Source organism: Salmo salar, chromosome ssa12 (genome assembly GCF_905237065.1).
Source record: "Salmo salar chromosome ssa12, Ssal_v3.1, whole genome shotgun sequence".
NCBI lineage: Eukaryota > Metazoa > Chordata > Actinopteri > Salmoniformes > Salmonidae > Salmo > Salmo salar.
Window position 1 is genome coordinate 82,289,239 of NC_059453.1, and position 13,627 is coordinate 82,302,865.

Genomic DNA, 13,627 nt, shown 5'->3' on the forward strand with positions numbered 1-13,627 from the left:
ACTGGAGGCTTCATATGTGGAGCCGGAACGGGTCTCACCGGACTGAGGAGATGTACTGACAGCCTGGTGCGTGGAGCTGCCACAGGGCGTACCAGGCTGGAGAGACTCACTGGAGGCCGGGTGCGTGGGGCAGGCACAGGATATACTGGGCCGTGGAGGCGCACTCGAAGTCTCGAGCGTAGAGCTGACACAACCCGTCCTGGCTGGATGCTTACTTTCGCCCGGCAAATGAGGGGCGCTGGCACAGGACGCACTGGGCTGTGAATGCGCACTGGCGACACAGTGTGCGGAGCCGGCGCAGGATATCCTGGACCGAGGAGGCGTACTGGAGATCAGGAGCGCTGAGCTGGCACCACCCTTCCTGGCTGAATGCTAAGTCTAGCCCGGAAAATGCAGGGCGCTGGCACAGAGCGCACTGGGCTGTGAATGCGCAGTGGCGACAGTGCCCATCACCGCATAACACGGTGCTTGCTCAGTCACTCGCTCCCCAGGGTAAGCACGGGGAGTTGGCTCAGGTCTCCACTCTCACTCTGCCAATCTACCCGAGTGGAGGGGGGGCTGCATCTCATGCTTCCGTCGTTGCCGTGCTAGTTCCTCGTCTCGTCGCCGCTCTGCTTTCACTGCCTCCACCTGTTCCCATGGGAGGCGATCCCATCCAGCCTGGATCTCCTCCCACGTTCAGGATCCCTTGCCGTCCAGGATGTCTTCCCAGGTCCATTGCTCCGGACCACGCTGCTTGGTCTTTTTGTGGTGGGATCTTCTGTGACGATCGTCGTAGAGAGGAGACCAAGGTGCAGCGTGGTAAGTGCTCATGATACATTTGTATTTATACTCAGAACACCAAACAAAATAACAAACAAAGGAAAAATGAACGTCACATTCTGCAGGCTTACACTGAGCTGTACAAAAACAAGATCCCACAACTGAAGGAGGGAAAAAGGTCTGCCTAACTTCTTGGTGACGGGGCAGTATTCGGAAATTCAGATGAATAACATGCCCAAATTAAACTGCCTGCTACTCGGGCCCAGAAGGTAGGATATGAATATTATGAGTAGATGTGGATAGAAAACACTCTGATGTTTCTAAAACTGTTTGAATGATGTCTGTGAGTATAACAGAACTCATATGGCAGACAAAAACCTGAGAAAAAATCCAACCAGGAAGTGGTTTGTAGTTTTTCAAGTGATTCCCTATCCAGTATACAGTGTCTGTGGGGTCATTTTGCACTTTCTAAGGCTTCCACTACATGTCAACAGTCTTTAGAATGCTGTTTCATGCTTCTACTGTGACTGGGGAGAGAATAAGAGGTCCTGGAGTCAGATGACTGAGAGAATGACATGAGTTCAGTTTTGCGCGCTCCCGTGAGAGTTAGCTGTGTTCCTTTTCTTTTCTGAAGACATTGGAATTGTCCGGTTGGAATATTACTGAATATTACTAAGATTTATGATAAAAACATCCTAAAGATTGATGCTGTACATCGTTTGACATGTTTCTACGAACATAAATATAACTTTTTTTTACTTTTCGTCGTGACATTTTGCGCACGCTTCCTGCATTTGGAGTAGTGGACTAAACGCGCGAACAAAAAGGAGGTATTTGGACATAAATGATGGACTTTATCAAACAAAATAAACATTTATTGTGGAACTGGGATTCCTGGGAGTGCATTCTGATGAAGATCATCAAAGGTAAGTGAATATTTATAATGCTATTTCTGATTTTAGTTGACTCCAAAATGGTGGGTATCTGTATTGCTTGTTGTTGTCTGAGCGCTGTACTCAGATTATTGCAAAGTGTGCTTTCGCTGTAAAGTTTTTTTGAAATCTGACACAGCGGTTGCATTAAGGAGGGTGTATCTATAATTCTTTGAATAACAGTTTAATATTTTATCAACGTTTATGATGAGTATTTCTGTAAATTGATGCGCTCATTCACCAGAAGTTTTGGGAGGCAAAACATTTCTGAACATTACACGCCAATGTAACATGGGGTTTTTGGATAAAAATATGAACTTTATCGAGCAAAACATACATGTATTTTGTAACATGAAGTCCTATGAGTGCCATCTGATGAAGATCATCAAAGGTTAGTGATTCATTTTAGCTGTATTTCTGGTTTTTGTGACGCCTCTCCTTGCTTGGAAAATGGCTGTGTGGTTTTTCTTGTCTCGGCGCTACCCTAACATAATCTAATGCTATGCTTTCGCCGTAAAGCCTTTTTGAAATCGGACAATGTAGTTGGATTAACGAGAAGTGTATCTTTAAAATGGGATATAATAGTTGTATGTTTGAGAAATTTGAATTATGAGATTTTTGTTGTTTTGAATTTGGCGCCCTGCTATTTCAATGGCTCTTGAATAGTGTGTCCCGCGGGTGGGACGCTAGCATCTCACGTTTCCCAGAGAGGCTAAGTATGATTCCCAATCAGAGACAATGATAAACAGCTGCCTCTGATTAGGAACCATACTCGGCCAAACACAAAGAAATACAAAAACTAGATTGCCCACCCCACATCACACCCTGACCTAACCAAACTAGAGGAAATAAAACATCTCTCTAAGGTCAGGGCGTGACATGGTCTGAGAAGAACAATATTGGCGGTATAGGCATATAGCCAATATGCTGTAATAATGTTTTAGGCCTACTGCACAAACCTAATTCCTACACAACTTCTTTTTTAGGTTAATGTTACATTTAAGTCATGTTTATTAAAAAATATGAGCGGTAGATTTGGGCTTGCTTTTTGACGGCTCAAGTGATCTTGACTCAGAAAAGGTTGGTGATCACTGTTGTTGAGCATGAACCTGCAGGAGCAAGTCACTGCTTTGATGTTTGCAGAGAATGACAGGGTGTTGTCCAGGGTCGCGCCAAAGTTCTTTGCACTCTAGGAGGGGGACACCGTGGAGTTGTCAACCGTAATGGAGAGGTCTTGGAGTGGGAAGGCCTTCCCCAGGAGGAAGAGCAGCTCCGTCTTCTCTAGGTTGAGCTTGAGGTGTTGGGCCGATATCCATGCTGAGATATCTGCCAGGCACGCAGAGATGCGTGTCGCCACCTGGGTGTCAGAAGGGGGTAAGGAGAAAAGTTGTTGCGTGCCATCAGCATAGCAATGATAGGAGAGACCATGTGAGAATATGATGGATCCGAGTGACTTGGTGTATACAGAGAGGAGGAGAAGGCCTAGAACTGAGCCCTGGGGGACACCAGTAGTGTAAGTACGTGGTGCAGACACAGATCCTCTCCACTTCGCCTGGTAAGAGCGGCCTGCGAGGTAGTGTGCAGAGCCTGAGACCCCTGTCCTGAGAGGGTGGAGAGAAAGTTCTGATGGTTTCACGGTGTCAAAGGCGGCATATAGATCTAGGAGGATGAGAACAGAGGAGAGAGAGTCAGCTTTGGCAGTGAGGAGAGCCTCCCAGACACAGAGGAGAGCAGTCTTGGTTGAGTGACCAGTCTTGAAGCCTGACTGGTTAGCGTCAAGAAGATCATTCTGAGAAAGATTGTGAGAGAGTTGGTCAGAGACAGCACACAAGTGTTTTGGAAATTTAAAAAAGGGATACTGGTCTGTCTTTGACATCAGAGGGGTCAAGTGTTGGTTTCTTTAGGAGGCAAGCGACTCTGGCCATTTTGAAGTCAGAGGAGATGCAGCCAGGGGTCAGAGATGAGTTGAGGAAGGAAGTGAGGAATGGGAGGTCTCCAGAGATCTGGAGGAGGGGATGGGTTACAAAGGAATAAAAGGGAGTGAAGGGATGATAGGTCGTCCGGAAGTTTAGTTTTCCTCCATTTTCGCTCAGCTGCCCACAGCCCTGTTCTGTAAGCTGGCAATAAGTAATTCAGCCACTTAGAAGGAGGGGAGAGCCGAGCCGGCCAAGAGGAAAGGAGACTGTGCAAGTCATAGGATGCGGAAAGGCAGGAGAGTAGGGTCAAAAAGGCAGAATCAGGAGATGGGAGGAAGAAGGATTTAGCAGAAGGGAGCGAAGAGGAGAGAGTAGTGGGAGAAAGAGAGCGAAGATTGCGACTGCGCATGACCATCTGGGTAAGGGCTGAGTGGCTAGGGTTGGTTGGAGGAGAGGGAGATAGGAAAAAAAGGAAACAAAGTAGTGATCAGAGACCCAGAGGGGGGTTGCGGTGAGATTAGTAGGTGAACAGCCTGTAGTAAAGATGAGGCAGAAACCGTAAATGACTTGGTAACAGGAAATACATTTATTTGACAGAATTAAAAAGTAATTTTGGACTGAAGCTTCAAATACATGAAACTTAAAAGTTACATATCACTAAATCTTGGACAACCTTAAGATAATCTTATTTGAGTCAGAAAAGGATGTTCATGTGATAGGGAAGATATACAAAACTTTGCAGATTGCAGAAAGCATATCCAACTGACAATCTCTTAAAAAAATATATAAACTATTGGAACCAAGACTTAGAAAGAACTGATGTTGGCACAATATGGAGGGAAAGTTGGAGCATAACTAATGAATTTCCTCTTAAGAAAAATGTACGCGTAATCCAGTATAAGGTAATGTATAGAATATATTATACAAGAGACAAAATGGTTTGTCGAGATCGGTGTGGAAGAACTTGACTGGCCTGCACAGAGCCCTGACCTCAACCCCATCGAACACCTTTGGTATGAATTAGTACGCTGACTGCGAGCCAGGCCTAATCGCCCAACATCAGTGCCTGACCTCACTAATGCTCTTGTCAATGAATGGAAGCAACAACCCGCAGCAATGTTCCAACATCTAGTGGAAAGCCTTCCCAGAAGAGTGGAGGCTGTTATAGCAGCAAAGGGGGGACCAACTCCATATTAATGCCCATGATATTGGAATGAGATGTTCAACGAGCAGGTCATGTAGTGTAGATGGCCCAAGCTAGCAAAAAAACAGTAATAGATGACAACAGATTTAGACAAAAATTATACTTCAGGAGTCCTCTAGCTATTAAATGAAGCACCGATAGTACCTGCAGATAATGCATATTACAGCATGTCCACTAGTGATAGGCATTCCCTATATTTTTGGTTAACTGCATCAACGTAAAAAAGATGCATAATTTATCTCGCAAACAAAACAACATAGAACCATGAAAAATGTGCTAATCTCTAATCTAAAGCCCAAAAAGTAGGCTACCATTATGCCAGATGTGATATGCACGTTACAATAAAAAAAATTACTCACTGCTCTTCCAACTATTTATTGTTTCTGCAGTGTGGATTTACCATCTTCAGATAATTATTTTGTAACTTATTTGCAGATAATTATTGTTTGAAGCTCAACAAGCAGTAGCAGCTGTATACAAATCAGGGAGCCAAATGAAGTTCTTTCACCGATGTGATTCGGTTCCCAAAAAGAGCACTTCTAAAATAGCTGTTCGTTCGCGAACGGCCCATCACTGTTTACTCTCCCGATTAATAATGAAAGACATATTTCATATATTATAAATGCTAGAAAGTCAGCCGTCAAGGATGTGGAGAGAGAGCTTCAAGTGCACCTTGTCACGGATAGCTTTCTGCTGATGCCTCATTCGCTGCATGTCTCATTCACTGCATGCCCTGCTCGTTTCATCTCTATAATCATCTGCTACCACAGACTACTGGAATGACCCCGCTTAAATTAAAGTGAAGAAATGAAAACATATATCAGTATTCCCACCTGGATAAATGGCTATGTACAGTGCATTGCTGTTCAATTTACAGCATGACACTCTATTTGACATAAAGAGTGGAGCGTTATTTATTAACACTCTACAGAGCCCCTTTAACCATTTATCACCCACTGTGAATGAACATGTAGGATCCCTCCAACAGTTCACTGTGCAGAGAGAGGGGGGGCTCTGAATGCCTATAACTGTCATTCTGTGTTCAGGTTGATGACCCGTCTATGAGTTTTTAATCTGACTCTAAAGAAATATGCTTGTGTGTATCTTTGCTCTGTAAATAGGCCCGGCTGTTATCCTCTCAATTATTCACATGAAAGGCAATATATGAGCTTTATTTGATGGTTTACTTTCCGTCATCATACGGTAAGTACTGTATGTGATAGCTGCATTCTGGGGCTGATGTACAAATGTTCTCCTATATGATCTTAAGCCTTTCTGTCACAATCGATACTGTAGGGAAAATGGGACAGGGTAATTTACATGCACTATTTCATTCAGAATTGGAAACCTGTTTAGTTGGGGGAATTTCTGCAGCGAGAGCATCCCTTATAGGAGATATTCAAATTGACTGTGGCTATATGGATACTGAAAAATACATGTCACAATGCATTCATTTATTGTGGATGTGAATAAACCACCTAGACAACAGCAGAGGAGGAGTCAAAACAGATGAACCCTGTTCATGTCCCCATTAGTTCAACACTGAGGGGATATTAACCAGTGTAATCAGTCTTGATAAGGAAATGGACTCTCGGAATATTGATCACAGTGGAGATAGAATCTTGCAGTTAGTAACGTTACAGCTGGTCAATGGCCTCAAAACTCCTCAACATTGAGTTTGTGGATGTCTGAGATGGCAATTCATCTTATATTACTTTGTCTGAGAAATAATGCAGAGTCTCAGTAGTATATGAGATTATTCAGCATGTTTCTTTTTCGACAATGTGATTTTCTGTTGCGAGTGGTCATCATGTCACCTTTCCAATTACATTTGAAGGTGTCTTTCTGTCTTGTGTTGTGCTTTAAAAAGGATTGCTTGGATCAGCAGGTTATCACAAAAGTCTAAAACTCAATTCAGAGAGGTGGCAGTGGTCATTGCTTTTGTCACTTCCAATGGTGTGATTTTTCGTAGGTGCAGGACAGAAGATAAGTTGTCTGGACGATTTATGTGGTGCTCTTTCAAGGGTTGTGGGCAGAAGAAAATTATCCAAAACACATAGATTTCAGACTGACTTCTGTGAGGTGTTTCGACTGCACAAGCTATTAATCTGCAATGAGTCAGAGATTCAGACTGTGATTATTGATGCCTTGTTGAAGCCGAAGGAACATTTATGGAAAATGTTAATATAACCCAATATCTTATATTTAGATAGCTACAAATGTACTATTATAGACAGTATGAATAGAGTATTGAGAGCAGCTCACTAGAATATGTCTCATTATTTACACAAAGTTTGCTCACCAACCAATGGTCCATTGAGGTTTGTCCTTGAGAGAATCCTTTTTGTGTCTTGAGGAAAATGTGGAGTATTCATGTTGAATGGCTTTAGAAGAATTTGTTTTGCTCAGCGTGATAAAGGACTTCCAATGTGTTTCCTTGATCTAAAAGGCTGGGAAATGAAGATTGGGTTTGAACAATTTATCTCTTGCAGACACCCTATAAGAAGTTAGTTACAGTATACTTTATTCTGAAGTATTGAGGGACATTTTAATTATGCACTGAAAACATTATGGAATGCATAGGTACAATAACGAGGAACCAAAGTGCTACTCAAGTCATGTAGGTTGGTACTATGCGCGCCAGCTCTGTTCAAAGAGACTTTGTTTAGTCCCTGCCCTCACCTATTCAAACAGGTTGGTATGTTAACAAAGGCCCTGTGACCCCCCCAGTGAAAACCCTTTACACATGGTGTTTGTATTTCTTTGAACCCTCTTCACCGGGGAGCAGCCGTGTGGCTCTGAGCTTGGAAGGTCTTGCCTCGCTCCGCCTGTTATATCTGAAGACTCCTCAACCACGTGACTCTGGAATGCTCCTAATGCATTATTCAAGTGCACACAGCCATCCTTGAGCAGAGGGCCTTAAGAATATGTACACCAGAGAGGAGTACACATTTACACACCCCACCTAAGGCCATTCAACTTGGGGAGAAGTCTCCACAGGGGTTGATGGGGCGTCTCTGCCTCAGCGACAGTAGCTACAGTTTCATCGGAGAGCATTATTCATGTATGACTGGCTGTTTGTGAGATGAGCAGCGGCTGGGCAGAGGCACTGGCAGAGTGAGGCGTGTCAGCCGCGAGCCACAGAGACCGGAGAGGATGGAGCCCACATTCATTCACACTGTAAGCAGCCCAACCTTCTCTCTCTTGCTCTCTCGCTCCCCCCCTTTAACCTCCCACTTTAACATTATTACTATGCAATTTCTGTCTCTCCGGTTCTTCTGCTGCTCAACCTCCCCGCCGTCCCCGGAGTGTAGTGAGATCTATCTGTCGGGGTGGTTACAAGCTTTCTGTCTTGTCTCTGATTGACCCTGCTTAGTGAGATGGGTACTCTCCTCGCTTTTATAACGACAGTAGGTAACAAGGCATTATACAATATAGATATCAATCAAATGACGCTGGAGAGCTCTGCTCAGTCAGCTGAGGTCATGTAACCAACCAGGGTTATCCATACGATCTGTCACAAATGATGATTGAGTGGAGTAATAGGAGAAGTTTTCCCATCTTTACAGTGAATGAATGGCTCTGGTCAGCTTCAGAGCTAACTAGGCATGACCATACATCTGGCCCCATGGTTTTTAGAACACCTGCTATCACATTAGGGGATAGGCTGCTGTGTCTGTTTGCATTGGACGTTTCACCTGTATGTTCTCAGCACTTCGGCTTGACATTGACATGTCATTAGGTGTATAAATTGGTACAAAAAAAAACATGTCATAAGGATACCTTACTGAGAGGAGTGCAAAAACATGTGATCAGAAGACTATTATAAACCCCATTGGCATTACTGTCAGGAACCAAAAGACATTGACGCTCCTCTTGCCATGTTCTCCCAAGGGACCTGTCGGGAAAGAGGAGGCGTAGATTTTTCTCCTTTTTTCTCCCTTTTTCTCCCTTTTTTCTCCCTTGGCATTGATGGACATTTAATAAATGTGTTCTCTCTGCAAATGTCCCTTTTGTGAGGGTCTGACTGTGTCACGTTATAGCCCCCCATTTCATCTTCCCTGGAATAGGGCTGAGCCTTTAAAACACCATCACATTGTAGTCCAACCAAACCTACCAACTGATATCACTCTGCTCTGATAATAGAAAGAGACTAGATAAATCACATAAAGGGAACACAATGCAAGTATCGAATTTACTCTGGATGACGACTGCACTGCCGGCATTTTCTGCAGGAATCTATGGCTGCCTGTCCAGGGATCATTTGCCATGGTTAATTTAGTCGGCACTCAGTGGATATTTCAACCGAGTACTCACAGCACCCCCAAGAGGGAGACAAGCACCGTACAGCATCAGAACAAAGCGGCTCCTATTTCTCTGATCATTCTGCTCTCGTGCTCCTATCCTCCTTGTCTTTGCTCACACTCATGCTGGAGATGAGGGATGCTGTCTAATTCCCCAGTGAAACAACAGCAACACACCACATGCATGCAGAGACTTGTATAGAGAATGTGTTGTGAAGGAGGAGCCCTACTTATGTTTATTGTTCTTTGAGTGGCTGCAGCAGTCTGGGGGTCTGCACTGCAGTCTGCAGATGGGGGAGTTACTGTACCTAACTGAAGGCTGAGCTCACAGTGACACACATATATATATTATATATATATATAGTTACAGCTTTAGGATCTTAACTTGAGCCAGTTTACTACAGCAGGAAAATAATAATGAAGCAACAGAAAATGTGGATTATAATTAATGGTCATTTGTGTAGGGGTTGATGCATTTTCCATAAGGGAAAATCAGGTGGAAATTACAAACTTCAGAAGTCTTTTTAAACCTCAAATACACTACAAGTTTTACATTTCCAGCTTTGCTGGAAAGTTCAACTGCATCAGGGGGATCAAATGAAGTCCTACATCTGTACAGGGAGACAAGCTGTTAGTCCCCACACTGTAACCTCTGGCTGGCTAAAACTGATTAACTCTGGTAATTACAGTAGTTTTTTATCCAGGGTTAGTGTGTTTTTACTTCCATATGTGGCCATCTATTCGTTGAATTAGTCATTTAAAAAACATGTAAGTTATTAGAACATTTCCTTTTGCAAAACATTTGGAATAATCTTTTACAGTGTTCTTAGCATGGGGATTTCACATAGTATTCCAGCATGTAATGCGTTTTGTATGTGTTTCATTCACACTAACAGTAGTGTATGTGTGCTGTTTTCCAGAGCCGACCATTATAACAACGGCACCGTCCACCCTGGACGTGACTGTAGGAGAGAGCATCGTGCTGCCGTGTCAGGTGACTCATGACCCGTCTCTGAAACTCATGTTCACCTGGTTCTTCAACGAGCAGCTGATCCACTTTGGCAACCACGGCGGATACTTTGAAAAAGTGGGCGGTGTAAGTGCATAAGCCTCTGAATATTCCCTCCCGATTCCAAGAACCTGCGGGGCGATCAAGGCTCCCATTTATAATCAAAGTGTCATGTCTGAGAAATGGTGCCGTAGTACCATGCTTTTATACCATGCTTGTCAGGAGCACTGCAATGCATAATGAATAGGAAGAAACACACATCTTTACTATACTGTGTTGGAGATTTCTTATATTTTATTTATGCCACTGCTCTCCCATGAAAAAAAATAATTAATTGTAATTAAAGAGACAGATTTTTCAACCCCCTTCAGAAATGTCACTGAGAAAGGTCAAAGGGTGAAGCTGGTGATACATTGGAACATTGATACTGTTTCTCTTCATTTAGTATGTGAGGTCATAAAAGAGAAGGGTATCTGCAGTGCAGAGAATGTTTGGATCATGTGTATTAATGGGCTGAAAATGTGCTGCACGTAGTTTATTTTGAAATGACATATACATGACATATTCCCCACCCCTTCCCTAAAACCTACCAAGCTCAAAACTCTTATCTTCTTTCATTTACATTTTACAGTAACAACAAAACACTTAAAATAGCCTTGTTTAGCTCCCCTGTCTGAAGAAGAGTGATGATAAAAATTGTTCCAGAAGTGATTAGTGGAGACATGTACAGTATATGGTCAGATTGTCATGTTTTTTATATTTTAAAATCTTAATTACGTTTTCCTTTTGCCATGATAAATGACACCACGATAAATGACACCATCTCTAGAGTTAAATACATTTGTACACTGTTTCATTGAAACGTCATGGATCCCTATAATGATGCAGCAGCTTTTGCCACATCCAATTTAACACTGGTCCTGACTCCACTCAGTGGTGGGCTGATTAAATGATAGTGGGATTAGAAACAAAATGAAAAGAACTTGAGAACTTAGGCTGTTAAGCTTTGCTTGATCATTGAAATAATGAGGCCACTCTTCTACAGCTAAAATCAGCACATTTGTATGAATACATTTGTGTAATTATTATGATTAAATGTAAGTACTCTGCCTGTCTCACATTTATAGGTAGGCCCATCACCCTTTTAGAACCTGTAAAAAGATAATAGTTTAAACCCTAGAATTATAATACAATAATAAGCATACGAAGACCCTGAATAGGTTTTTCAAATATTTTTTTCTGCTCACATGTTGTTGTCAAATCCGCATATTTCATGTATTTTAATTACATATATTAAAATGTTACTACAGTATATTAATCATTGTGTGTGTGTGTGTGTCTGTGTGTGTGTGTGTGGGTTTGTGCGTTTTTGTGCGTTTGTGTGCATATTTGTTCACGTGTGTGTTGTATGTTAGCAGCATTCGGCTGGGGACATCATGATTCGGAACATCCAGCTGAGACATGCAGGGAAGTACACCTGTGCAGTGCAGACCAAGGTGGACAGTATCTCCATCGCAGCAGACCTGGTGGTCCGAGGTGTCTATACAGGACAAGCAATATTTCATGAAAGATTATTTTATTTATGCTATCAATGATTGGTATTTACTAATTATGTTATAAATGCTTATTTCATGTGATAAGGCATCAAGCAAATGTTAACACTGTCACACATTCAATATGGGTTGAAAAACCTTGTAGTCTGAAAAACCTTGTAAACCTCACAGAAGTGATTCTATGTTGGAAAGTCAGTGAAAAGCCATCCTCGTGTCCTTGAAAGGTAATTGAAAGTCATAGCAATAGAAAAATGCAATTTGCTAGGCAACACTCCCACTCAAATAGTTTTGGGTCACTTGATTGGTTCAGTTATCCATGGCAACATACCTACTGGGTACATAACTTAAAAGCATCTCTGACATGTATTGGGGTGCACAATCATGGATTGATTTAAAAACCAAAAGAAGAATCTTGAAATTCATTCTAAAACTAATATGCTCTTCCCGTCTGGTCTTGGTCAGTACCCATGCTGCAGCATTCTGTATGTATTTTTCAGTTGACCAATGGCTTTCTTGGGACCAGACAGGAGAGCATTAGCAGTAGTCAAGCCTGCTTGAAATAAAAGCATAGATGAGTCTCTCTGTATCAGCCTGAGAGAGAAATGGCCACACCTTAGCAATGTTCATTGCCCCTGAATTAAAATGTGCGGCTAGATGCTCTCTCAGTGCTTTGACTCCAACAATAAGTACCTCGGTCTTGTCTTGATTTAGCTGGATGAAGTTGTGAGCCATCAAAGTATTTAAATCGCTGTACTCCCACTGCTGAAGGTGGACAGTGATCACTGTTCCCTGCTCTGCCTTTATCACAATCCTCTCTTCTCTCTCTCTCTCGCTCTCTCGCTCGCGCTCTCTCTCTCTCTCGCTCTCTCGCTCGCGCTCTCTCTCGCGCTCTCTCTCACGCTCTCTCGCGCTCTTGCTCTCTCTCTCTCGCTCGCTCTCTCTCTCGCGCTCTCTCTCACGCTCTCTCGCGCTCTTGCTCTCTCTCGCTCGCTCTCTCTCCTGCTCGCTCTCTCTCCTGCTCGCTCTCTCTCTTGCTCTCCATCTCTCGCTCTCACACACATTCTCGCTCTCAAACACACTCTCTCTCTCTGCCTCTCTCTCTTTCCCTTTCCTCACTGTCTCTCCCTCCCTCTCTTTCCCCCCACCCCTCTCTCTGACCACCCCCCTCTCTCTGGCTCCCTGCCTGGCTGTGCCCCATATCTGCAGGTCCCCCAGGCCCACCTACCAGCATCCATGTAGAAGAAATCAGTGACACCACAGCCTCTCTCTCCTGGAGACCGGGGCCTGATAATCACAGTCCAATTACCACATACACTATCCAGGCCAGGACACCCTTCTCCCTGGGCTGGCAGGCTGTCACCACAGGTAGGCTCTCCAACCAGCCATTGCCTCATCAAAGTGTTATATAGGGGTCTGATCTCCATTTTCTCTTCTCTCCTATGAGAATATATATAGGCCTGTGAGTGATTTTACTTTGATGCCAAATGGCACTCAATTGTTCAGTGACCGGGTTGACTGCAGTTTTACTTGACTGCAGGGTTTTTTGAAACGTGGATATATTTCTGACTTACAGTGAAGGGAGCTATTTGATAGCATAGAAAAGTGCCCCATACGAAAGTTTGGATGCCGGATCTCTATATCGTAGAGCTGGGACGATAAACCAAAAAAGATCCATACCGATCACTCATCGCAGGCATTTTGCTGATATCGTTCATTACGATAAGTAGCCTATACTAGAGAAATGTGAAGTTTAAATGAAATAAGTTTGCTAATGGGTGATTTTTAATGGGACAATTGATGGCTACAACCATAGTAGTAGTTTAAAGGATAATAAAAAAACGGTGGTGTACTTATCGTTCTATTTATCACTATCACGTCAATTCAGGTCATTTATAGCAATATTGGTCCATATCACCCAGTTCTACTATATCATCTACAATAGAACAG

The 13,627-nt window shown here is 43.1% G+C and overlaps 1 protein-coding gene across 3 annotated transcripts in view; it reads left to right on the forward strand.

The window, feature by feature from the left end:
- LOC106565727 (contactin-4) overlaps window positions 1-13,627 on the forward strand; it is a 254,653-nt gene that overhangs the window by 226,131 nt on the left and 14,895 nt on the right. For 2 of the 3 annotated variants that reach the window (XM_014133150.2, XM_014133149.2), the window contains exons 13-15: window positions 10,039-10,214; window positions 11,543-11,663; window positions 12,887-13,045. In XM_014133150.2, the coding sequence (XP_013988625.1) occupies window positions 10,039-10,214; window positions 11,543-11,663; window positions 12,887-13,045 (456 nt within the window). The remainder of the gene's footprint in view (window positions 1-10,038; window positions 10,215-11,542; window positions 11,664-12,886; window positions 13,046-13,627) is intronic. The other variant, XM_014133151.2, reaches the window with a different exon arrangement.